At 36.9% G+C, this 26,364-nt stretch overlaps 4 protein-coding genes across 15 annotated transcripts in view; 2 read left to right on the top strand and 2 right to left on the bottom strand.

Moving 5' to 3' along the window:
- sparcl1 (SPARC-like 1) overlaps positions 1–22,937 on the top strand; it is a 28,533-nt gene extending 5,596 nt beyond the window's left edge. The window contains exons 1-12 of one of the 3 annotated variants that reach the window (XM_058758808.1): positions 3,591–3,710; positions 14,674–14,841; positions 15,658–15,713; positions 16,989–17,051; positions 17,523–18,482; positions 19,199–19,301; positions 19,609–19,730; positions 20,132–20,252; positions 20,852–20,988; positions 21,203–21,351; positions 21,996–22,144; positions 22,304–22,937. In XM_058758808.1, the coding sequence (XP_058614791.1) occupies positions 15,660–15,713; positions 16,989–17,051; positions 17,523–18,482; positions 19,199–19,301; positions 19,609–19,730; positions 20,132–20,252; positions 20,852–20,988; positions 21,203–21,351; positions 21,996–22,144; positions 22,304–22,332 (1,887 nt within the window). In that variant the 5' untranslated portion in view covers positions 3,591–3,710; positions 14,674–14,841; positions 15,658–15,659 and the 3' untranslated portion in view covers positions 22,333–22,937. Of the gene's footprint in view, positions 1–3,590; positions 3,711–4,948; positions 5,083–14,673; positions 14,842–15,657; positions 15,714–16,988; positions 17,052–17,522; positions 18,483–19,198; positions 19,302–19,608; positions 19,731–20,131; positions 20,253–20,851; positions 20,989–21,202; positions 21,352–21,995; positions 22,145–22,303 lie in introns of those variants that run through there. The other 2 variants (XM_058758881.1, XM_058758725.1) reach the window with 2 other exon arrangements.
- tnip2 (TNFAIP3 interacting protein 2) lies at positions 253–4,463 on the bottom strand. Its single transcript, XM_058758982.1, has 6 exons — positions 4,135–4,463; positions 3,367–3,660; positions 3,177–3,266; positions 2,714–2,992; positions 2,471–2,587; positions 253–1,827 (listed from the first exon to the last, which is right to left on the bottom strand). Exons 1-6 carry the CDS (start codon positions 4,453–4,455, stop codon positions 1,585–1,587), a joined length of 1,344 nt encoding a protein of 447 aa, XP_058614965.1. The 5' UTR covers positions 4,456–4,463; the 3' UTR covers positions 253–1,584.
- scpp1 (secretory calcium-binding phosphoprotein 1) lies at positions 5,560–9,243 on the bottom strand. Of its 3 annotated transcripts, none has more exons than XM_058759174.1 (9): positions 8,818–9,243; positions 8,651–8,719; positions 8,508–8,555; positions 8,346–8,408; positions 7,868–7,897; positions 7,729–7,764; positions 7,598–7,630; positions 7,418–7,483; positions 5,560–7,337 (listed from the first exon to the last, which is right to left on the bottom strand). In XM_058759174.1, exons 2-9 carry the CDS (start codon positions 8,702–8,704, stop codon positions 6,885–6,887), a joined length of 783 nt encoding a protein of 260 aa, XP_058615157.1. In that variant the 5' UTR covers positions 8,705–8,719; positions 8,818–9,243; the 3' UTR covers positions 5,560–6,884. The 3 variants fall into 3 exon arrangements, with proteins under 3 accessions (XP_058615157.1, XP_058615230.1, XP_058615073.1); XM_058759247.1 differs by having other exon boundaries at positions 8,651–8,705; XM_058759090.1 differs by having other exon boundaries at positions 8,651–9,243.
- A 1,558-nt stretch (positions 22,938–24,495) lies between the features above and the next one.
- Positions 24,496–26,364, top strand: part of galntl6 (polypeptide N-acetylgalactosaminyltransferase like 6) — a 348,569-nt gene continuing 346,700 nt past the window's right edge. For all 8 annotated transcript variants that reach the window (XM_058772469.1, XM_058772440.1, XM_058772459.1 and 5 more), the window contains exon 1: positions 24,496–24,636. The gene's annotated coding sequence lies outside the window, so the exon portion shown is untranslated. The remainder of the gene's footprint in view (positions 24,637–26,364) is intronic.

Genomic DNA, 26,364 nt, shown 5'->3' with positions numbered 1-26,364 from the left:
CTGAGAATTTGCTGCAGTTATAGCCTGTCCATTCAGTTGTGCTTGGGAAGGGGCTTTCCACCACTTGTGCACACACACACACACACTTTCAAATCCCATGGGACTTGAGTTTAATGCTTTATGACACACTATGCCTCATGATCTAGCCAGCATTAACTCTCTCAGTGTCTGGTTTCCCATATCTTACTAAAAATTACCTTTGACTGTACAAACACTCACAGACACAAACAAGATTACGCAGTTTCAAAAAGGCTCCTTGAGCAAATATTTTATTATAAAAATAAATCCTCCTATAGTGATCACATTTTTCTGTCTTAGTTTGGCGTCTCTGTGATATATTATTGTCAATTAATATTTTTTGCTGTTAGTGCCTTAAAACCCTGTTAAAGTGTTCAAATGTGCAGCAATAGGAGGCGTGAAAATTTCACGTTTCAATTTACCAGGATGTAGGGAACTTCCTCTCTTACTTAAAACTAGAATGTTTTCAACTGCAGAGGGGGATCGAATGGCAAGTACCTCACAGTCAAAAGGTGCCTTAAACTCAGAGTATGTAATGACATGTTATATGACAGAGCCTTTTAACATTTATAATCGGAAAATAAAGTTTGATTGATATATATATATATATATATATATATATATATATATGAATTTAGATTCTGTGATGATAGTGTTTGTACAACACAGAAACACAATGCATCTAGTCCGTTACAAACACACACACATGTATATATATATATATATATATGTGTGTGTGTGTGTGTGTATGAATCAGAAAGTCGATTATCAAAAGATTATTAATAGTGTGCGCTGTGCTGCTCTGTATATTGTTACAAATTAAAATTTCTGATTTAAAATGTAAGCCAAAAGGCAAATAATAACAATACATTTTACAAATAGACGAAAAATTAATTATAAAAATATAACAATAATCTTTACAAATAGCACCACCATAAAAACAGTATGAATTATATTCAACAGTCTAATAATAAAGAAGCTTATGTATTAAATATAAACGTTTATGTACTTTTATCATCTGCATTTGGCAATAATTAAAATAGCAAAGTGCAAACCATCTGATAAAGAGAATACATTTTGGTGAGGTATATGATACCAATTTTACGATCCATCTGATTTATACACAGATCTGCAATACAGTATTAAGCAAAATTTGATTGATACTCTTGAAACAAAATGTACCATGCTGAAAACCATAAAACCAAACAAGTGACACAACCCTGTGACTTATAAACCACAAATTCTTCAGATTGAATAACTTTTCATAACCAAACCATCTGTGTTCAATGACAGCCATGTAAATAAGCCTTTGGACTAGGAATGGCCAACCCAAAGTCATATCTTGAGTCCTATGCCACAAGCGACCTTCTAAACATCAACCAAGCCCACAATCGAAAAGCCAAGCCAAATAACCCCTGAAAAGAAGCTCTTCCTTCGACTCCATCCTGTTTAAACGTACCCCTGCCTTCATCAACACCCTGTCAAACATCCCATAGTCTGCAAGCTTGTAGTGATTCTGTCCTCAGTGCTTTTTGTGCCCTGTGAAAAGTCAGTGAGGTGAGAGACTCACAGCTTGGCACACTCGTCCCAGTGGTTTAGGTATTCGGTCGCGTGCTCGTCGTCATACGTGGTGAGACAGCGAGGGCACTGCAGTTCAGCGGCTCCCTGTGGTGCCGTGGTACTGATAGTCCTTTTTGAGCTTGTTTCTGGGGGACTGTTTCTTTGTGGTTCGGCAGTGTCCGTCTGTCGGTGGGGAACTTTTTTTAGGCTCATGTGAAGTCGCCGTGAGGATGAGGCATCTTGGACGCTCTGAACAATGAAGAAACAAAGCATGTTATTTAAAGGGATTTACATTTTAAAGTCTCATGCTGGTCGGGTTGCACTGAAAAAAGTGGTGACCTAAAAGTCGAATTTAATATAGCTGAATCTACCTAAACACATTAAATTATACCACCAAAACTACTATTTATGGGTTAAATCGTGTAAAAATGCAGGTTGCCACTTCTTGCAGTGTGATTTAAAAAGGGAAAATCTATTTTGTAAGTATGTTATTGTCACAAATCATCCATGTATTTTTCTTTATTTTCTTTTTGACCCCATTATGTTGCCATGACAGAATTCTCTTTGGTGATATTTTCCAGACTTCTCGAATAATTTAGTCCACTTAAACCCTGCCCATCCATGTTTGACTGCACGCTCACATTCATTTTTCAATGCAACATATATATAATTATAATTTTTTTTACCATACTTTTTCATATATCATGCTGGTCGAGTTATTTTGTAGGATTTTATTTTTTAATTATTAAAAAAATTGAGATAATATAGAATTTAAGTACACCACGTGGCATTTTACAGCCTAAATTAACCTTGCCTTGCCATTTTAAAAAGGCATAATTATCTTTTCAAGAATTTCATTCTTTTAATGAGGCTTTTTTTTAATGAGACTTGCCTGTGTGCGTATTTGCAATTGAAGTCTCCCAACTTCATCTTGAAGGTCCAGGATTTTACCCTGAGCCCTTTCTCGGTCTGCCCTCTCCGATTTGAAATCCTCAACATAGGCCAAAACCTACAGGAGAACAAGGAAGGCTTTTGGTTTATGGGCAGCATGCCAAACAAAACTACTTCTCATCTTTGTTGTGACAAAAATACAATGACTTCCTGTTTTAAAGGAATTCAAAATAATGATAAAGACCTGCTGCTCAAGCATCTGAATGCACTCCTGGTCTCTTCTTTTACTGTCATCCCTCTCTCTGCTGAGTCTCTCGCACTCCATCATCTTGTCCTGCAGGAGGCCGTTGAGCCGCGTGATCTCCTGCTGGAACAAAGCCACGTTGCCCGCAGCCGGAGTTTGGGTCAGGGTCGGTCCTGCGGATGCCAGACCGTTTGACTCTTTCAACTTCTGACACAAACCCCTCACGTATTCCTCTCTACTGGAGTCGTACTTCTGCCACTTTGAGTTTAAACTTTCCACCTGAGATGGAACAAAGGCATGTATTTATGATGTGAATAGATAAAAATGACATGACATTTTCCAAGAATATTTTACATTTTGTCTTTCCATAAAAGGTACTGAGTGACATTTTCTGCAAATGAAACAGCTAAAACAAATGTCAGTGGGTGATGATCAAATAACGGTTCCATCATGTGAGCCTTACATATGCAACTCTTTTTTTAAGCTGGTCGTTCTCTTCTTCTAACTTGCTGATGATGACATTTAGATGGGGAACTTCAGGGGAATCTTTTGTCTGATGAAGATACAAAAAGCAAGGTCAAATATAGTTGTTAAATAAAGTGTTTTAAATGTGATCCAGATGTTGTAGAATGCCGATAGTTTCCCCAACACACCTCATTTGCTTGAGTTCTCTGATCCGTCATGGCTGTCTTGCTTTTCTCTTTCTCCAGCCGCCCCAGAAGCTCCTGGCACACCTGCACGGTGGCCCCCAGCTGTGCCCTCCACTGCTCGGCTTCTTCAGCGAGAGAGTTGCAAAGGACGGCCCTGGTGGCCTGTGTCCGATCGCTTTCGGCCAAGGTGGAGCGCAGTCGCTGGATCTCCCGTTCTTTCTCCTGGTCAGGCCTTTCCCTGATGGTCTCCAGCTCTTGATCCTTCTCCTTCAACTTTTCTTGCAACCTCTGGATCTCCTGGAACAAGCAAACAGTCAGGAGACTTTTTCATGCCCATTTCTTGACAGGTGAACGTGAAAAAGAAATTCACTTGTCTCTCCACAACTAATGCATATACTGTGAAGTGTTCATGTGTTACTGAACAAATGTATGCTCATAAACTGAAAATTACCACTGTAAATTAGTTTGCTGCTCTTAGTTAATCAGGCTGGTCTGTTTTAGAAGGGTTTTGGGCACTTTTCAGATGGTGAGACTAGTAGACCATCAGTTAGGACCACCAAATCATTGTAGGCTGGATAAAGCTCTTATATTATTATTATTATTATTATTATTATATCATGTTTTCTTGATTCAAGGAATTCTAGTATTTTACAAAGAATGTTTACAATGCTTTAGCTGGAAAGATGTACAAAGAAAAACAATCAACTTGACATCTTGTAGGTGATGCATAGGAGAAGCAGGAAGACAAATGAAAAATGTGTTTTAACTTACTGTTTTACTGGTTTCCAATCTCTGGGCGGCGTCCGCCTCTGACTCCTTGAGTTTTTGCTTTAATTTGCAGATTTCCTTACACAAACTCTCGATGAGAGATTTCGACGGCCCTACAATATAGGGCTCCTCTCCCTCTATGACCACTGTTTTCTCATACTTCCCCAGTCTTGCCTTCAAATCGGCAATAATTCCGTCCTTGGAGGTGACCAATTGATTTAAACGAGCAATTTCTTGTTGTGTTTCGTGGTAAAATGTGTTGAGTGTAGAGCAGCTGCGCAACTTCGCCCTCAGCGCGTCGTTCTCCCTCTTTATCTCATCCATGCTGAACAATCCGCTCGCGCGTTAAAACCAATACATAAAGTTCGATTTTCCCATAGATTGCACAGGTTTGAGTGTCATAGGCTTAATACATGCGTCTGCTGTAGACCAAAGGCAGAAAGCTTCAGCCTGTGAGAGCCTCACTCAATTTCGAAATTATCTTATGAAGAGGGGATTTCCTTGCTGGGACTTCCCCATCTCAAATTGGGTATATTTTTTCTCGTACTTCACATTAAACGTCGAAAAATAGTTCGGTAACAGCCCCTCTTTTGGCATCACAAGAGTTAATGGTCGAGTCGTGTGTGGTTTAATTGAGATTTTACACGTTTTTAGAGACAGTTGCCGCTCTCCTCGGTGTAATATCAGGTTTAGGAAGATCACAGTTCAGTTTGACGCCGCCTGGTGCGTGCGCGCGCGACCTGTACTTCGCAGCCTACGCTTCCAGTGACGCGACGCGACGCGGTGAACTAGAGTAGACCGTTTCCTAGTTTGTCCTTGTCGCTCACGGCCAGAGTAAAAACAGTGTAATGGGACTTTAACACATAAAGTCCCTTATTTAGAGCGCGTTGAACTTGGCTCATTGGGACAGGTGGCTTTCAGAAAGACATCGACTTTTGATGAAGTTAAGAGGTATGAATCTGAAGAAAGTAGGGCAAAGTAAAACATTTTCTTCACATTTTTTAAAGGGATAGTCCACCCAAACATGAAGAATCGTTTTTTTTTTTCACCCTCATGTCTTTCCAAACTTTGCCACCTTCCTTCTGCAGAACACAAAGGAAGAATGTTGGTAACCAAACAGTTTTGGTTCCCTTTGACTTCCATTTGTATTTTTTGTCCATAGCCTACTGTGAAAGCAAATGGAACTGAAACTGCTTGGTTACCAATATTCTTCAAAATATCTTCTTTATGTTCCATTATTCCAAACTCATACAAGTTTGGAATGGGCGTAAATTATGAATCTTCATTTTTGTGTTGACGATTCTTTTAATTAGTCTACAGTTCACGAACATTTCTTAGCCTACAATGTAAACAAACACAAACACAAACACACACACACACACACACACACACACACACACACACACACACACACACACAGAGACAGACAGAGATTATGCTGCAGATTTTAGCCTACATGTTGCTTTCTTACCCCAAAACAATTTGACAATGATGTGGTGCGAAATGAGTGATGATATTCAGCACACATATTGAGCACATACAAAATGAGTATTGTTTAATTTTATTGTACCATATAATATATTGGCAGCTGAACAGCTAACCGTAAACGCTGGGAAAATAGCGTCTGACAATTTTATATTGTCTTTTTAAACTGGGGAATCTGGCAAATTCTTACACACAATATATTGCAGTCTCTAAAAACCCATTATTTAAACTTCTTGTCATAATGGATAATGCCTGCCATTATCTTGGATCAAACTGTGTCAATTGTCTAGACAATGAAAGCCAATGGTGCTTAGTCTGTTATCTGAAGACTGAACCATAAAACAGTCATTTTAATTATACAGTAATTAACAAACTTACAATGTCTAAACCCCCATTCTTAGCGTAAGGAATCTTTATCCCTCTGCCAAAAGCAGCACACATGAAACGGCAGAAAGTCCCGCTCAGCATGTAATGTTTGTGTGAGTTCATGATGTTCTGCCTAGGGAAACCCCACCACTGTTCTTTAAAGTTTGCCACCATCTTGTGGTATCAAAACAGCAATGACATGCGTTTGACAGACATGATATATTACTTGTAAATAAGTCAATCGCAGACACACACACACATAATTGTTGCAATATTCCTTACTGCTGAAAGTGCTCTTTCATAGCTTGATGTTACACAACAGCCATTTCAGCTCTCTAAACACATTTTTATTGTTTAGGCATGCTTGTGCGAAGGTATGAACTAAATCTGTAAAATTATAGGCAATGAAGTTGGTAATTACTCTTGGATTGCATTAGGGCAACCCTTTCATTTTAGGAATGTATGGTGCTTGCATATGCAACTTTTTAGCATTAAGAATTCCTGGGAAATACAGTACTCATGCAGTGCTTGACTTTTTCTTTACTTTATTTGAAAATGGTTAATACCAACAGTATAAATAAATGACTACAAAATCTATATAAAAATACTGCACACAACTTCAGCTCCAGAGATATCCAGTAATAAAAAGCAAATATTATAAAACAAAAATATCAAACTATGCCTACAATATGTGTGATTTTAAATTAAAAACAGACTGAGGTACCTTAAAAAAAACCCAGTATTATTAACATTTATTTAATGGTTTATATTATGTAAATTTCCTTACATAACCTCCTTTAAATATTTTCCTTAATTAGAACATTCCCATTTTAATATATTCCTGGGATTTCCACTTGCAGATATCAGAGCATTGAGTCATAAAATGATGTCTTAAACTGCTGCTAGGGCTCAGTGACATCAGGCATTAGGATGCCATTGAAAGGGTCGGTTGCACCATCATCACCGATATCCTGAGGAAAGTCTTCCTCGCTGTCACATTCTTGGCTGTCAGCCCCTGGCTGGCACTCAGTTGAGCGACTTTCGCTGTCCGCTGCACTGTTTTTGGACTCGGTGCTTTCACTGCTGCTACTGCTGCTGCTGCTGCTGCTATTGCTGGTACTGTACTCGGTACCATCAACAATATAACTGTTTTCAGTGCTTTCACTTGTGTCGGCACCGTTATCCTCTTCCTTTGTGTTCAGAACAACCATTTCCTGGCTTTCACTTGATTCACTGCTTTCACTTTTTTTTGATCCATCACTAGTGGATTTGATGTCATTCTCTTCTGGCTGGCTGGTTGCTTGCGCAATGGCATTGTTGTCCTTATGGACCCATTTGAGGGTGTAGATCCAGCCCTGTATGAATGCATTATGATGGTCATTATTCCTGTGTAACCACACATGTTGTATGATGCATGAAATTGGACATTTCTTACCCTACGAACGTTCTCTTTACTGCTTTGAGTGTTATCTGATGTCAGTGCAGTCTCACTTTTTCCAATCTAGATAAGCACAGATGACGGAACGTGGGAGAGTATAAACAGGAAATTAATTTCTCTGCAATCAATACGCTTTAGAGCATGAGTTTTAGGTTGTATTAAGGCAAAGTAACTTACCAGACTTTCCACAGAATGGCTTTCACTAGACATCTTGAAACAAAATATATATAAACAAACATGGTAAGACATTTGCGGTCATATTGATCTAGTGATTTTGCAAATTTGTGAAAAGTAATTTTTAGTTATACCGGTTCATTTGAGTCCGATTCAGTTGATTCTGAGCTCTATCAAGAAAACAGAGAAAGTGAAGTGAGCCTATTTTATTAACAGAAATAGATTTAAATATTTTCTCATTAGATTTGTTGACATAATGGTCTTTGCACTTACATTGCTGTCGGAGACAGTTACCTTAGACTTCTACAAATAAATAAATGAATGAATAAATAAATAATGCATGTATGTTGCATTTATATATATATATATAATTTTTTACAGTGAGGAGAACCTTTTAATTTTAACTATATATTTTATATATATATATATATATAATAGGATATTATAGTTGGATATTCTTGAGATAAGAACATTAAAAGGTTCTCCTCGCTGTAAAAAATTCCCAACTGTTTCAACTTAAAAAAACTAAACTTAAGTTCAGTTGCTGTCTTAAATTTTTAATTATCAAATTGGCTGTGCAATTCCTTTCAACCCTGCAATGTGCAAATCCATAACTTACTGATCACTTTTTTTTTTTTTTCAGGAAATCTGTTTTTGGATAAACATTGAAAACACACAGTTGTCCCTCCTTCTAGATGCACATTTAAGTTTATTTTTGTATATATGATATGAAATTTGACTCAAAGCTCACCTCATCTGAAGTTTCTGAGGTATTACTCTGGTCGGAGGATTCAGATATCGAAGAGCTTTCCGACTGTGGAATATAAAAGATTATAAGAACAGCATTATCTAAAACTTGTTTTTTTTTTTAATTACCACAAAGTTTCTTTAAAATAATCTGAGAGTCACTTACAGAGTTGGATGCATGTTGAATCATCTCCATAGCCATTTTATGCAAGATCTGTGTGATAATTCAAGAAAAAAAAATAATTGTCACTCTTTGAAATGTATGGAAAGACAGAAGAATATTAAAAGTTTATTCACTGTAGTACTCACTGGATTAGCATAGGCTGCTCCCAGCAGACAGAGAATCAATATGGCAGGTTTCATTCTGAAATATAAAATCTGAAGAATAAAAAGCCATATATAATTTATTATATTTTAACATTTCTTTAAATGTTTCTGCTTAAAATTCATGCATTGGGTAGGTATGAAAACCTTACCTTTCTCTTCTCTTAGTCCGAATGCAAAGTCCAAGAAAGCAGAAGAGATCGAGTAAATGAACGAGAGTACTTTACAGAGAGTGTTTATAGCTAAAGCTAAAGACTGGATTTAATGGTATGTCTAGAGAAAGCGCTATTTAACAGGCTGACTCTTCATTAAGGTAACAGCATCACTTCCTGCTCGCCAACACTCAGATTACTGTGGGGGCACATTAACTGGAGCTGGAATATACAAGAAAATGAGAGTGCCACAGTAAGAATGTTTACATAATGCAATGACACACACTACAGTGCACGCTCACCCAAACTTCCTCTCCTGTACATGTCTATTTTAAGATGCTAAACTATAGGGTGTGTGGCCTCTAAATACTGAGTAAGAGTACTGTCTAATCCCACACTGGGACAGGAAGTCCATAATGAGAGCATTCCAACACGGAGCTTTATTTTTTATTTTTTTCAAAGACAATCAGTATGTATATACCTTATTTAAATTCTATAAGTTTATTATGGATATAAAATGTTGAAAACAACACGGCTTACTTCCTTTATGATAGCTTGCTTATATAAATATTGCTATATAAACTTGTCCCAACACAGGCAGGTTTTTTTTTTTTTGTCACCACTTCCTGGAGCTCCATATTTGGAGTGCTACTTTTTTTCTTTGTGTCTCTGTGTGTGTGTTGGTGAAGAATGGAATATTTCCATTTTACAAACATTCCTCACAATCATACTCATAATCTTTGCAGTGTACCCGAAAACCCACATATAGCAGCGCACAGAGTTGTTTACTGATAATGGCATAGAGCAGTGGTTCTCAAACCTCTCCATGAAGTACCCCCAGCACTGCACATTTTGTATGTCTCCCTATATTTGACGCACCCACTTCAGGTCTTGCAGTCTCCACTAATGAGCTGATGAGTTGAAGCAGGTGTGATAGATGAGGGAGACATACAAAATGTGCAGGGCTGGGGGTACTCCAGGACAGGTTTGAGAACCACTGGCTTAGAGGAAATGTAAAACAATGCATTGTGGTTCACTAATGAATATTCAGCTCTCACAATTTGAGTGGAATTTGCTTGCAGTTATAATTACATTTCCTGATAAAAGGTGGATATGGAAAGGGTAGTTGTGAGAGAGAAAGGGTCTAATATTCAAGAGCTCAAAATAAAGAAACAGAGTAATATTTTTATTAGTAGTAGTAGTAGACACACATATACATATACAGGAAACACTTTACAATAAGGTGTCATTTGTTAACGTTAGTTAATGTATTAACTAACATGAACAAACAATACATTTATTACACTATTTAGTAATCTTTGTTAATGTTAGTTAATAAAAATACAATAATTCATTGTTTGTTCATGTTAGTTCACAGTGCATTAACTAATGTTAGCAAACAGCTTGTGAATTTAATAATGCATTAGTACATCCAAATTTTATAACATTTGGAAACCTGTGATTATATATTTTGAAAAGATGAAGACCCTACCTTCTAATCTATAGAACTAAAGTTTTAGAAAGGACATCTGATTTTAATATACTTGGTTATGTCATGCTTACGTATATATCTACACAGAAAGACTATTGAGTAGCCCCCCCCCCCCCTTTTTTTTGTGTGTGTGAACACTTATTTACATTTGTTAACAAAATTGACTTTGATATATCTGTTTGATGATAAAATATTTAAATGTATCCTGCTATTTTGCATAGTAAGCACTGTTAATATTGTTAATCATTTATTCATATAATTATTTATTTGGTTGTTTGGCTATTTGATTATTTATTATTTTTCCACTTTCTGTTAATTTAAGGTTGTGGAACAGGGTGGGGAAAGAAAATACATCATTATATAATTGTTTGAACTTTTTTTGTCTAAACATGTTTGAAAAAAATAAAGTCCAAAAAAAAAAAAAAAATACTTTTAGTAAATTTGAAATTAACATTAACATCTTAAATTAACATTAACTAATATTAATAAATGTAGAAGTATAGTTCATTCTTAGTTTATTTTAACTAATGAACCTTATTGTAAAGTGTTACCCATATACAGTACATATACACACACACATGCATACATACAGTGGGTATGGAAAGTATTCAGACCCCCTTAAATTTTTCACTCTGTTATATTGCAGACATTTGCTAAAATCATTTAAGTTTTTTTTTTCCTCATTAATGTACACACAGCACCCCATATTGATAGAAAAACACAGAATTGTTGACATTTTTGCAGATTTATTAAAAAAGAAAAACTGAAATATCACATGGTCCTAAGTATTCAGACCCTTTGCTCAGTATTTAGTAAAAGCACCCTTTTGATCTAATACAGCCATAGTCTTTTTGGGAAAGATGCAACAAGTTTTTCACACCTGGATTTGGGGATCCTCTGCCATTCCTCCTTGCAGATCCTCTCCAGTTCTGTCAGGTTGGATGGTAAACGTTGGTGGACAGCCATTTTAGGTCTCTCCAGAGATGCTCAATTGGGTTTAAGTCAGGGCTCTGGCTGGGCCATTCAAGAACAGTCACGGAGTTGTTGTGAAGCCACTCCTTCGTTATTTTAGCTGTGTGCTTAGGGTCATTGTCTTGTTGGAAGGTAAACCTTGCCCAGTCTGAGGTCCTGAGCACTCTGGAGAAGGTTTTCGTCCAGGATATCCCTGTACTTGGCCGCATTCATCTTTCCCTCGATTGCAACCAGTCGTCCTGTCCCTGCAGCTGAAAACACCCCGCAGCATGATGCTGCCACCACCATGCTTCACTGTTGGGACTGTATTGGACAGGTGATGAGCAGTGCCTGGTTTTCTCCACACATACCGCTTAGAATTAAGGCCAAAGTTCTATCTTGGTCTCATCAGACCAGAGAATCTTATTCAGGTGTTTTTAGCAAACTCCATGCGGGCTTTCATGTGTCTTGCACTGAGGAGAGGCTTCCGTCGGGCCACTCTGCCATAAAGCCCCGACTGGTGGAGGGCTGCAGTGATGGTTGACTTTCTACAACTTTCTCCCATCTCCCGACTGCATCTCTGGAGCTCAGCCACAGTGATCTTTGGGTTCTTCTTTACCTCTCTCACCAAGGCTCTTCTCCCCGATAGCTCAGTTTGGCCGGACGGCCAGCTCTAGGAAGGGTTCTGGTCGTCCCAAACGCCTTCCATTTAAGGATTATGGAGGCCACTGTGCTCTTAGGAACCTTAAGTGCAGCAGAAATTTTTTGTAACCTTGGCCAGATCTGTGCCTTGCCACAATTCTGTCTCTGAGCTCTTCAGGCAGTTCCTTTGACCTCATGATTCTCATTTGCTCTGACATGCACTGTGAGCTGTAAGGTCTTATATAGACAGGTGTGTGGCTTTCCTAATCAAGTCCAATCAGTATAATCAAACACAGCTGGACTCAAATGAAGGTGTAGAACCATCTCAAGGATGATCAGAAGAAATGGACAGCACCTGAGTTAAATATATGAGTGTCACAGCAAAGGGTCTGAATACTTAGGACCATGTGATATTTCAGTTTTTCTTTTTAATAAATCTGCAAAATGTCAACAATTCTGTGTTTTTCTGTCAATATGGGGTGCTGTGTGTACATTGAGGAAAAAAATGAACTTAAATGATTTTAGCAAATGGCTGCAATATAACAAAGAGTGAAAAATGTAAGGGGTCTGAATACTTTCCGTACCCACTGTATATGTGTGTATATATATGTATATATATGTGTATATATATATATATATATATATATATATATATATATATATATATATATATATATATACATATATACATACATACATACATACATACATACATACATACATACATACATACATACATACATACATACACAGGTGCATCTCAATAAATTAGAATGTTGTGGAAAAGTTCATTTTTCATGTAAGTTATTTCAAAAAGTGAAACTATCATATATTTTAGATTCATTGCATGTAAAGTAAAACATTTCAAGTTTTTTTTTGTTTTAATTTTGATGATTAGAGCTTACAGCTCACGAAAGTCAAAAATCAGTATCTCAAAATATTAGAATATTTATATTTGAGTTTCAATAAATGGCCATCCCTACAGTATAAATTCCGGGTATCTCTTGTTCTTTGAAACCACAATAATGGAGAAGACTGCTGACTTGGCAATGGTCCAGAAGACGAACATTGACGCCCTCCACAAAGAGGATAAGTCACAGAGGGTCATAACTGAAAAGTGTGGCTGTTTATAGAGTGCTGTATCAAAGCATATTAAATGCAAAGTTGACTGGAAGGAAGAATTTGGGTAGGAAAAGGTGCACAAGCAACAGTGATGACTGCGAGCTTGAATACTGTCAAGCAAAGCTGATTCAAACACTTGTGAGAGCTTCACAAGGAGTGAACTGAAGCTGGAGTCAGTGCATCAAGAGTCACCACGCTCAGACGTCTTCAGGAAAAGGGCTACCAAGCCACTTCTGAACCAGAGACAACGTCAGAAGCGTCTTACCTGGGCTGTGGAGAAAAAGAACTGGACTGTTGCTCAGTGGTCCAAAGTCCTCTTTTCAGATGAAAGTAAATTTTACATTTAATTTGGAAATCAAGGTCCCAGAGTCTGAAGGAAGAGTGGAGAGGCACAGAATCCATGTTGCTTGAAGTCCAGTGTGAAGTTTCCACAGTCAGTGATGATTTGGGCTGCCATGTCATCTGCTGGTGTTGGTCCACTGTGTTTTCTGAAGTCCACAGTCAACGCAGCCATCTACCAGGAAATTTTAGAGCACTTCATGCTTCCTCCTGCTGACAAGCTTTATGGAGATGCTGATTTCATTTTCCAGCAGGACTTGGCACATGCCCACACTGCCAAAGGTACCAAAAACTGGTTCAATGACCATGGTGTTACTGTGCTTGATTGGCCAGCAAACTCGCCTCACCTGAACCCCATAGAGAATCTATGGGGTATTGTCAAGAGGAAGATGAGAGACACCAGACCCAACAATGCAGATGACCTGAAGGCCTTTATCAAAGCAACCTGGGCTTCCATACCACCTCAGCAGTGCTGAGTACTTTTTGTACACCAAGCGGTGTTTATTTAGCACTGGGAAATTTACTGTGTGGGTTTTTGTTAAATGTGAGCCAAAATCAATACAATTAAAAGAACAAAAGACTTAAACTACTTCAGTCTGTGTGCATTGAATTTATTTAACAATTTGAGTTCAATTACTGAAATAAATGAACTTTTCCACAACATTCTAATTCATTGAGATGCACCTGTATAAGTATGTGTGTGTGTATGTATGTATATATATATATATATATATATATATATATATATATATATATATATATATATATATATATATATATATATATATATATATATATATATATATATATATATATATATATATATATATATATATATATATATACAAAATTAAAAAAGAAAAATCAAATTATAATATATATGGATGGATAGATAGATGTTTTATTTTAAATAAACCCAAATGAACTGGATACTGTGTAACCAAAATAGGTGCACAGTCAATAAAATGATCTGGTGGCAGCCAGTTGGCAAAGATTCAAGGTCTGCAAAAACACTGAGCGCCATCTACAGGTGGCTTTTAATATCTGCTTTTAGCTTTGAATGTCAAGATCAAGATCTGAAAATCTACCAAGCACCAAGAGGTCTCTTTGTTTTCCACATTGATGTATTACATGTTTTTAGAAAATATAGGCATAACTAATTTGTTAAAATAAAATGTTTAATGATGCAAAAATGCTTATACACTGGAAACATTAAATACGTTTTTAATGTTTGAGTGAGGTTAAATTGTAACGGTGTGTTTTGGAGTGACTCTTCATTGCTCTGTTCTTCTCCCCACCCCCCACCGAAGCTTCAGTTAGTTGTGTCTCTTTGAATGGCCGGGTGCAGATGAAGGGAATCTGATGTACAGTGCTGAGGGGGAGGCAGAAAGGAGTGAGAGGAACTTTGACTGACTGCTTCTCGGTGACTCTCTGTGACTCCAAATTCCTCCCCTTTTATCGGCTACATCACAGCTCAGGTAAGTTTCAAATTTCAATTTCTAGTTAAGAGAATTAATTAAATGATCATTTCTGCAATAATAGTTAAGGTTAACAGAAATAAAATGAAATGCAAAAAATGATGATGCATATCTTGTTGGTGTCATCAATAACAATGTATTTTTTCATTTATTAGCAATTTTTAATTGCTGGAGATTCTTCTATTACAAGTTTAATCTTTTTATTCAAAGTTTGTTTTCTGAAAGTAGCTTTCATGATAAATAATCAGGAATTAGAATATGTACGCGGAATTTAAGTCATTGTTGTAAATTTGCTGTGCATTTTTAAAACAAAAAGAAAACATAAGTATTAAAATAATTTAATAATGAAAAGTTATATATCATCTTTTGGCACGCAGTATCTTCATGCCGTTGCACCCCAGTCATTGTCCACATCAACGTGGCCAATAATGGGTACATTGTCTCTGTGCAGGAAGCAAAAAGCTTGTGTACTTAGTCGACTCTTTTTCCAGTCTAGTAGCTTCTGATGTTTGCTTTGCCCCTCCGGACTTTGAATGTGACTTTTGAGCGGGGCTCATCTCCTGGGCCCTGTTACCACGACAACTGAGGCGGCTGATTTATGCTGGGGTGTCATGGCAGGAGTACGTCCAGCATACAGATGGAGAACTCTGAACCCTGTGTGAGAACGGCCCAGAGGGCAGAATAGCAGAATTCTTAGATAGAAAGAATAGAGAATGGGGACATCGTGTCACTTCAAGTTTTTCAGGAAGTTTTAAGGTAGGACACAGGACTCTGCTGACATCCATACAAATGATTGTTGATTTTGTTTTTTTCTAGAGATGAAGAAAGACCTGTTTCTCTTCTGCTTTTTGGTCTCAGCACTGGCTGCATATGTAAGTAAAATCTCCAAATATTCAGCAATTTTTTTTTTCTTTCTACAAGCCCACAATCATGTTCAATGGTCAAAGAACCAGATGGAATCAGACACCAACCCAAAAGACGTTTCCAAGAAGAATAAAGTTCAAAACGCAAGCAATGAGAAATATGCATGCTGGGAATTTGAGACAAGGAGCTTTTAGAGAGTCAATCAAATGTTATCAAGTGGGTAGATAAATCAGCGGGAACATTGTAAGCTGTAATGAAATCTGTTGTAATATATGAGCCGGGCCAACAGAGAGGGTTTGACACAGCTAATCACAAACATGGCTATATATTATTCCATTGCCTTACTCTTGGGATTGGAATGGGAGTAGACTAACTCTTAAATGGAGTTCTGCTGGGCAGTAAATCAATCCCACAGTCCCATGGCTGGTGAAAGGATAATTGTGTAGATTTAAAATGACAAAATGCCTTGCATAAATCTTAAGACCGAGGAATGTTTTTCAGTTCAGCTTCGAGAATGTAATGTAAATGGACTCTCAACATTAGCTACTTATCAGGAAATAGAAAGGCAATACTTCACTGGCAAAATATCTCTATTCCTCCAGGAAATTACAACAGAGCGGTTAGCCATAGGTAATCTCAAACAATTGAGTTGGAAGGATTACACAGCAATGTAATTTCATGTTGGTATGAGTCGTGCAGCTGAAACAAGATTGTTGTCTGGGTAAACAAAGCAGTGAACATCGTGTGCATTAATGAAGTCGTGGGAAGTCGTGGCCTAATGGTTAGAGAGTCGGACTTGTAATCCAAAGTCTCAGGCCGGCAGGAATTGTAGGTGGGGGAAGTGAATGTCCAGCACTCTCTCCACCCTCAATACCACGACTGGTAGTAAGGCACCGAACCTCCCCGGGCGCCACAGCATAAATGGCTGCCCACTGCTCCGGGTGTGTGTTCACGGTGTGTGTGTGTTCACTGCTGTGTGTGTGCACTTTGGATGGGTTAAATGCAGAGATAATACGAATTCCGAGTATGGGTCACCATACTTCGCTGTATGTCACTTAATGTATGCATGTTAATGTTTAATGTGTGCCTCATCTGTTCAAACTCTGTGCTGAAAAATGTACATTTTCATAAAGAAACTTCAGCATGGTATTATACTGTCCTACTTATTGCTACCTGTTGAGATATTTGACAGCTTAACATTAACCTATCATCTATCTATCTGTCTATCTGTCTATCTATCCATCTATCTATCTATCCATCCATCTATCCATCTCTTTTTTTAGGTACAAAGTAAGCCTCATGTAAAAAATCAGCATGTCAAACACTACCCAACTCCAAAAGAGCAGGTATTAAAATCGTAGACCTCTGAAAAATGATTTTACATATACCTCTGCATTAAATTGTGTCTCCTATAGTTTTCAAGTAATTTTTCAGCCATGTGCCTATATTTTTAATATTTATAAATTATATACAATTATATATTTTACGTTTTAAATATACATGTTATTATTATATTATATAGAAAATGTTTAAAAAATTGATTGTTCAAAAACAACTTTGATTCATTCAGAAACAACAACTGAAGTCTGTATGAGAAAGTCATTGAATTATTCACTCAGGTGATTTGTTAAAGAACACCAATTAAATCAAAATATTTCAATTTTTGTTTTATAAATTAATCCAGGATATATAATTTGCTTGCTTCAAAATTGTAAGTCTGTTATATGTTGCTTGCATGTAGGCGTTTTAAGAACAAAATAAAAAAATATTCATAAAATAATAATAATTATTTTACTTTTTCCTATTTTTTTTTTAAGCCAGAGTCAGTGAAGCGTCATGACAGTAATGATGGAGTTTTTTTGAGTCCACTTTTTGAGTCCAGCACACAGGACCCAGAGGGTGAGGAGAATGAGAGCCGTGTAGAGATGAAGCAACCAGGGGCAGAAGAGCTTGAAGGTTCAGAGGAAGGTGAGAAGAATACACCTTTGCTCCTGAGTGAGGAGGCACTGTCTCAGCTCCTGCAGGTCCCTGAGGAGGTAGATGAAGCTGTGGAGGAGGATGAAGATGATGACGGTCCAAAAAAAGATAAAGAAATGAAGGAGATGGAGGAGGAGGGAAAGAAAGATGGAGAATCTACAATGAAGAATAAAGATGGACCTGAAAAAAGAGAAGGTGAGAACAAGGTAGAGGATGCAAATGAGACCGACAGCAGTACTGAGTCAGAGATACCAATGGATTTGGACTATGCAGCTGACCGTGATGCTTCACAACCACTACCCACCAAGCTGGAGGAGGTCAAAGCTTCAACCATCAACACTAAGGAAAAAGAGATGGAGGAAACAGCTGAAGATGTGATTCCCACAGTCACAGTGGACTATGATTCTCAGCAATCCAACACTGACTCTGAGGACATTGCAGAAGAACAGGACGTGCCAGCAGAACAAACCCAAGATGAGCCTTTACAAGACTCTGAGAATGTCAATGAAAAAGAGAAGAGTGATCAACAGGATGAGAAGAACAGCACTGAATCTGAGGATGCTATTCTTTCTAGTGGCAAGAAGACAAAGAAGGAGAAGAAGAAGGAGAAGAATGAAGGTAACAGCCATGGAAAGAGCAAATCCAAGAAGCAGCGAAACAACCAGCAGCTGGAGAAGATGCAGGGTGACCAAGCCAGTACAATGGAAGCAACTGAAGAACGTTCTCGTAGGAAAGACCCAGAAAAACTGGAGGCCACTGAAGATACAGAGCCTAAAACCAGAAAAAAGAATGGGAAATGGGTACAAAATGCATCACACATACATTGCTATCTTAAAGATGAGAATTTTCTAGATGAACACACAACTGGACTCTAAGCTTTTCACAATACATGCTAGTACAGTATATAGCCTACACATGTGCTTTTAGTAGATTTAATAAATACTTTTAATTTTAAATGAATTATTAGTACTTAATTATAGAAGTAGAGGATAAATTCACTAACCACCACAAACAGTTTAACTACATGCTGTTAACATCATATGTAGGCTATTTACACACAGTGCAAACAAAATGATTGATCTTTTTTAATGCAAATTATGGCTTAAACACAAAAGTCAGCAAGAAAATGTTCAATGATTAGCGTTAAAAGCATGTCCATATTTCTCTGAAATTTTATTATGTTGGTTCTTTGTCTATAGCGACATTTCTCAAGTTAAATATTAGTGTCACTGAAAGGTTAAAGCCCTACTGAGTATGAAACAAAACCTAAACCTAACCGTTAGCGTGAGCAAAAGCAAATAAGTGAGAAGAAACCCATTGAAGTTTACGTTTAGTAGTTAATGAATTGGAAGTCTTACATAAGAAAAAGCTTATAAAAATAAAAATAAAAAAAGCTATCATGGATAGTTTATGCAGGTCCTCTAGTTTAAAGTATTTGAATTAGGCCACATATTTTTAGTATGTTCCCTCCAAAGTCTTCGAAATGTTTAAATGTGATGGTTGTGCCTCTTTACAGTCTCGCTTGGTGGGGATGAATCCCGTACAGATCAGGGCCGCTATGGAGCTTTACCCTGACATTCGACCCACCCATCGGCCCAGCGGACAGGGGTTGCCAGATGGTGAGTGTTGTTTCAACATTGTCTCCATAGCCCGAATTCTTATTAGGAATCTGCTGAGCAGAGTTTTTCTTTAACATAGACTGTTAAACCGCCCTGGCTTAAGAAGTCAATGAGAGCCTTAGCCCCTGGTTTACACACTATCCAAACCAACAGAAGGAAAGGAATGCTGGCACTTTTTTTACAGGGTTGTTATACATAACCTTTATTAGATGTCTCTTTGAGAGCCTTTTAAAGCAGCGGTGGATGCTAGATTTGAGGATATAGTTTCTGACAAGATATTTACACATTCTTTCATTGTTTTATCCAGACCCCTGTGAGAACTTTCGCTGTAAAAGAGGAAAGACATGCAAAATGAATGATGAGAACAAACCCTTCTGTGTGTGTCAGGAGCCATCAGAATGTCCTCCCAGTGTAAATGATTTTGAGCATGTAAGTTTACGTAATTAGTTTAATTTGCATTCAGCTGATTTCCGTGAAACTGCTTTCATTTAAAAATCTGAAAAAAGGTACAAAGCTGTCACTGGGGTGGTACCCTAAAGTACAAAAGCAAAAAGGTACATCCTCATCATTTACCCATAAATGGTATGTATACCATAAAGGTGCATATTAGTTCTTTAAAAGTACATGTTAGTACCTAAAGTATACATTTTATACCTTTTGTAAGAGCACTGCCCCAGTGACAGTTTTGTACCTTCTGAGAGTGCATAGTTACATATTCCATTACAGATCAAACATTTAATTTACAGATACTGATTGAAGAAAAAAAAAAAAAAAGTTTAAAAATAATTTGCTAATTAAAAGCTGTTATCATTGGGACATTTTCATTTTAGGTATGCGGAACTGACAATAAGACATATGACACATCCTGTCAGCTTTTTGCCACCAAGTGTGGCTTTGAGGGGACCAAAATAGGCCACAGACTTCACCTGGATTACACTGGATCCTGCAAATGTAAGAAACACTAATATGCTTATTTTAATTATTAGCACCTAAGAGGTAAAATGTGGTGAACATTTAAGTGTAAAATTAGCATGCGAGAAGAGATGTAAAGATTTTAGTTTCTGAAGATTTCTCAACAATGTCTCAGAAACTGCTCTCAGATTTACCAAGATACCAAAGTCTGCAATTACACTTCAGCCACTTCAATATAAACTCAAATATTTCTCACTGAACTCATCCATTTCATAGTTTGGTCACGCTTTATTTTAAGGTACAATTGCCATTACCAAACCATTAATTATGACTTTTGCCTCAATAAACGCCTAATTTGCTGCTTATTAATGGATAGTAAGGTAGTTATTAGGTTTAGTTATTGGGTAGGATTAGGGATGTACAATATGGTCATGCAGAATATGTGCTTTATAAGCAATAATAAACAGCCAATATGTTAATAATAGGCATGCTAATAAGCATGATAAAATGTTAAAACACTAGTTAAAATTGAGAAGTGGTCCCTATAGTAAAGTGTTACCATTCTCTTAATCTATATGTACAGATTTTTGTCTATTATTATCTCTCCTAACATTTATTTTGTGTGTTTTGTTTGGCAGTTATTCCTCCATGCCCAGAGTCGGAGCTGGTGCAGTTCCCTCTGCGTATGCGGGATTGGCTGAAGAACGTGCTTTTGCAGTTATATGAGCATGAATCCATGTCTCCTGGCTTTCTCACAGCTAAACAAAGTATCAGGGTATGTCTATCAAAGATACTGGACAGATAGTTTTTCATCTAGATATCACATGTCTCCCAAAGAGACACATAGTAGGTTTAAAACAATAAACGGGAGACGAATTCTACTCAGCTCTCCAACTTTTGTTGATGTACTACCTTGAAAAATAGCCCTTGATTGTATCTAAACCACCAAATATGAATTCATCACAGATGACGAATGCTCTGCTCAACAGGTTCAGAAGATCTACGAGAGTGAGAGACGTCTTCATGCAGGCGATCACCCTGTTGAGATTCTACAGCAGGACTTTGAGAAGAACTACAACATGTACATCTATCCAGTGCACTGGCAGTTTGCACAGATGGACCAGCATCCTTCAGACAAGTGAGGGCTGTGTGTTTGTACAGACTTCTCCTTGCAATATTCTGTAGTTTATCAGAAAGGAGATAAACTTTTGTCTTGCAGCCAGAGTTTTCACTGAAAGACTGATAAAAATATCTTTGAACCCTGATTCCTGAAACTTGCTTAAAGCTGCCCAATTAGACGAGAGCGTGCGATTTTGGGAAATTCTCGGCAGTTTGGAGCTCTATAGTATGTGCATACATGATTGGTCACAAATGGGCAATTCGTGGGCAAGACGTCTGAGGCAGAAACTATTCTCACTCTGACTTACTCATACAGGAGGTTCAGTAATATTTTTAGCCGGTGTGAGGATGTGGTTGAGGGACATTTCCAGAAAAAGACAGACTTGGTGCCAATATCCTCCACAACGTCAGTGGTCAGACAGAGGCTTTAAAGCTGCAGTGTGGGGGAAATCTGCCTACGAACGATTTACTTATAAATGGCTCTCTGCATTAAACTAAGATGCGAGAAAACTTCATATAGTAGCTTTAAGAATCTAGTGTTGGTCTTTCAATTGGAGTGGACATGAAATATGCTCATAAGATTTTCTTTCTTCTGTTAATTTTTATACTCATGACAAATTGTGTGTGTTTTTTTTTTTCTTTTTTCACATTATGCTGTTGCAGGTTTCTTTCTCACTCTGAGCTGGCTCCACTGCGCGTTCCCCTAGTTCCAATGGAGCATTGCACCTCAGTCTTTTTCCAGAAGTGTGATGCTGACAAGGACAAATTGGTCTCCTTCAAGGAGTGGTGCAGCTGCTTTGGCATTAAGGAAGGTAAGACTATTTTGAAGGCCTCTTATTAAACAGTTCAAAGTGATTTTTTATTTATTATTCATTCACTTTAAATGCATTATTAATGCATGTTTTAAATAAATCAAAGACTTTAAGAACAAACCAGGTTTTTCAACTTTTTTTGTATTTTCATTCCTACAGATGATATGGATGTCAATCTGCTGTTCTGAGCAAGAGTGAATGCCTAAGCAAGCATCTCTGAGCTAATAGAAGCAAAGGTTGTCTTTTATTTTTAAAATTAAATATGGCAGATATAACACTGGAGGTCTGTATAGTGAAATTGTACTGTTTTGTATGTGTAGATCTTGATGGAACAGAATGTCTAAAAACCTTTTTTTGTTGCATTATATGTGTAGCATATTGAATATAAAAAAAACAAATGAACTATAGTTAATAATTTAGTTGAAAAATTTACTAAAATATGTAGTTTTAGTAGCATTGCATGCATTCCAGGGGAAAGGTTTACATGGTGAATATAAACTAAATAAAATAGATTTTATAAAGATGTTGGAAATGTTTTCAGAATATGAAAAAAGTCATTCTTATATTTGCTTGTTGTCAAATAATTATCCTTAATATTTATTACAAATTATATTAGCGGCTTAAATGAATGAATTATTATCTTTAAATCCACCAAGTATTTTATATGACCATGTTAAAGATGGCTTCTTTAAAAAATGTAAAGATAATGTAATTCTTTAAAACTGATAATGTCTTTAACACCTCTATTAAAGTTCCAGTTCAATTCGTATCACAAGTTTTATGTCCTATGTCATAAGCTTTGGAAGCTGTTGCACACACTGACAACAGTTACTTTGTTTGGAAAAGAACTGTGTGGGGCATGACACTGTAATAAAAAAAAAAAAAAAAGGAAGTCATTAAATTACTGCTGTCAGAACTGTGTGCCTAAGTGTGCAGTTTAATTCAATGACCATGTGACTGCTGTGAGCAGTTGAGGCATTGCACACAGTCATCTTCTCTGATTAGACTGACTGCCTCACATGCAATGAGCACTGTATCATTTGAGGACACTAAATGACCTCAAATAACCTTATATCATCAGTTACATGTGCCTGAAGTACTAAATTTGGAAATATGTATCTACTAAAGCTGAATGAGACTCCTGTAACCCCACATCTGACAAGTGGTTCAAGAATGTATGGATGGACAAATGCTCTGTGATTTTCTTATTTTCTTTTCTGAATACATGACCAAAAAATGTATGCAAGAAAGAGTTGATTTATGTAAAAAAAGAGAAAAAGATCACTTTTGAACAATTTGATTTTCTCTTTACCATATCCTGTGTATTGGTGTCAGTATCTCCCAAAAACAGCTTTTCACTGGATGCTTTTTTTTCCCTCTCCCCAGACAGATTCAGAGAGTTGAATAATTTTAGTTTGATTACAGATTTTGCATGCACACTCTGGGTCTCTGTCAGGTTTGATAAGATAAGACCACCCGGTGCTAAGATTTCAGAAAAAGAGTAAACAAACAAATGAATAAATAAAGTGTAAGACGGAATCTGGAGGAAGTAAAAAAAAAAAAAAAGTCAAACAACAAACTTCACAAGCCAGTGATACTGTTGACTTGTATCTCCCCAGAACAAATACTCTAAATCAGAAACATCTGCTTGTGACCATCATGCAAGAGTGCAGTCAAAAGTTTTATTGTGCTTTACTTTGTACTGAGTGAAAAGCTTACAGGGAAGCTATGGAAAGTCGTAGATCAAAGAGAACAATGCATTTGACTAATGAGTCATTAGATTGGAGACATAAAGTGGTCAATATATTTTATTTAGTCTTCAAATCGATTTTTCATCAATCTTTAAAGTAGCCTAGCTACTCTTCCAATTAGAAGAAATTGCTTGTCTAATCCTAATGTAAGACATAGGGCTATACATAACCCACTGTAATATCGGCATATGAGTTTTAGCATTTCAGATTTATAGGCCTACTTCTAAGAAGTTGCTGAGGAATCTTGTTTGTTTGAATGTATGCAGGTTTGTTTTACTTTTGTCCCTTTGTACACGAAAAACTATTTAAAATTCTTTATAAATAATGGAAACAAATATTTAAACTCTTATTTCAATATTTTTACATGGTACTGACAGCACTGTTTTATCAAAATGATTGATTTATTTCACATTTTTCTTTTTTATGCTGCTTCAGAATCAATGATTTGGCTATAATGTCAAATTAGTCCTCACTAATACATAAACAACCCTTCTTAGGAGTTACACGTTTACTTTAACACGTTACAACGTTAATTGATTTACAAAATACGTGCGTCTGTTAGCGTCTGCGTCAGTTCAAAGTTCGCGCGCTTACGGCGACTGGGCGTTTGTTTGTTTATTTATTTCGCGATGTATTGTTCGTTTGCAGTGGATACACAGGGAACTAAACCATATCTCAGTAAAAAACTCATCGCAGTTGGCTCAGAGACACTGTTGAATGAACTAAAGGCCTTCATTTGAGGTAAACGCACTCTTCACACTAGCATTTTTTATTTTATTTGTATTAACGTTTAACAAGAAAGTGTTTTCCATGTATTCAGTTTATTTTCTGCTTATACAGTATATAGCCTATATAAACACTCATATCTTTACACACATTTAACACAACAGTAACGTTAAACATACACATCCACCCAGTTAAGAGACTAAATCGCGCGCTTTTGACAGCTCAAAACATTAATCTCTCAATAAATATACAATGATAATGGAAATATTTATTGATTCATGGAGCACATGAAGTATTCAAGTTCTGGCATCAAATAGAATATCATTTGAGGAGAGCTTTGAAGTTTGATGGCTTATTTATGACTTGGATGCGTTACTGTAAACTGTGCTGGCTTACAGCCCCACGAGAACAGATATAAATAAAGCACTGGAAATATTGAATTAAAGACTAAAATTAAATGGAAGCATCTGTCATAGGAATTATTATTGTAATTTTTTCTCCCAGTAGAGGGCAGCATTACATCAGTACAGTTTTGTTTTAGTGACTAACGTTACCTCGAATCTTTTCGAGGATGAGACTTTATAGCGGATATTCAAGCATTTAACGCTTGTGAAACAAATACTGTAACGTTATATTTATTTATTCTGCAAGAAATTATTTCAAAGGGCTGCTTTTGGTGTGTGCTTTTATCAAGTAGCTGTTTCTGAATATGGATTTGAAAGTCTGTTTTGAGGCTCTCTGGGGTTTCATCAGGTCTTTCTCTGGTTCTTGAAAGCATGTTAGCATCTGAATACAAAAATGACTCTCTTAGGAGAGGATGTTCAAACATGATCCTCGCTGACTTATAAAAACCAATGTTAGCGCTGGCATAATTGTTTGGCCGTGGCCCCAGAGCATTGTATGAATTAGATGAAACAGCTAATGGTGTACAGGTGACACTTCAAGGGCTCTCTGACACTTTAATGGAATACGAAGAGGGTGCATTTGAGATGTGCTGTTAGGGAATGCAGCTAGAAATCATATGTGTGTTTATGTGACTGGAGTAGCATCTGACTTGAACATCCCCCTTTGATCCCCCATCCGGCTCTTTGTGAGAGTTTCCTGGTATCATCCTGTCCATTTAGCGATCACTGCTGTAAATTACAGAGGCAAGAGGTCATGGGAAACCATGCCATGCATTTGGAAAATTGTGTGTCATTATTGCATATTATCATAGTTATTTTGTGAAACATCATAAAGGTGCTTTTGATGTTTTTACTTATTTATTTTTATTTTTTTGGTGTCTGTGTTGGTCTGGTTTATAATCTTGATACTTTTTCTTTCTTTATATATATTTATATATTTTTTTCTTTTTTAACTTTGATTTATGAATTATTTATAGCCTAGATGAAAAGCCCTCAGTATTAGAAGTCGTCCCATCTCCTTAGGTCTTACCTAGTTGTTTTGGCAGAGATTGTCAGTTTATTGATTTCACATTAAGCTCACAACCTTCCTGCCCTTTCTAGCTCTGAATATTTAGATAAATTTTACTCGGCAAAGAAGACTTCATTAAGTATTCATGTAACTATATCAGCGCAATCAAAGAGAGTATTTACTTATCCGCTAAAATACCATTCTACAAAACCATCTTGGTTCTTACTACCCTTTTGAAGCATCGTTTAATTTTACCAAGGAAGAGGATAATGAGTTTGCTGTACATCTAAGCAAGGCTACTGCAGTTGGTCTATGTAACTGGCTTACACG

The sequence above is a fragment of the Onychostoma macrolepis genome, chromosome 01 (genome assembly GCF_012432095.1).
Source record: "Onychostoma macrolepis isolate SWU-2019 chromosome 01, ASM1243209v1, whole genome shotgun sequence".
NCBI lineage: Eukaryota > Metazoa > Chordata > Actinopteri > Cypriniformes > Cyprinidae > Onychostoma > Onychostoma macrolepis.
This window is presented reverse-complemented; position numbering and strand designations above follow the sequence as displayed.

Coding starts and splice junctions, on each gene's coding strand:
- tnip2 (XM_058758982.1), bottom strand. CDS start 4,455: ATGGATGAGATAAAGAGGGAGAACGACGCGCTGAGGGCGAAGTTGCGC. Junction 3,267..3,366: donor AGAGAACTCAAGCAAATGAG/GTGTGTTGGGGA, acceptor TATCTTCATCAG/ACAAAAGATTCCCCTGAAGT. Junction 2,993..3,176: donor TTAAAAAAAGAGTTGCATAT/GTAAGGCTCACA, acceptor GTTCCATCTCAG/GTGGAAAGTTTAAACTCAAA.
- scpp1 (XM_058759090.1), bottom strand. CDS start 8,704: ATGAAACCTGCCATATTGATTCTCTGTCTGCTGGGAGCAGCCTATGCT. Junction 8,556..8,650: donor GAGCAGCCTATGCTAATCCA/GTGAGTACTACA, acceptor ATTATCACACAG/ATCTTGCATAAAATGGCTAT. Junction 7,631..7,728: donor AATCGGACTCAAATGAACCG/GTATAACTAAAA, acceptor TTTTGTTTCAAG/ATGTCTAGTGAAAGCCATTC.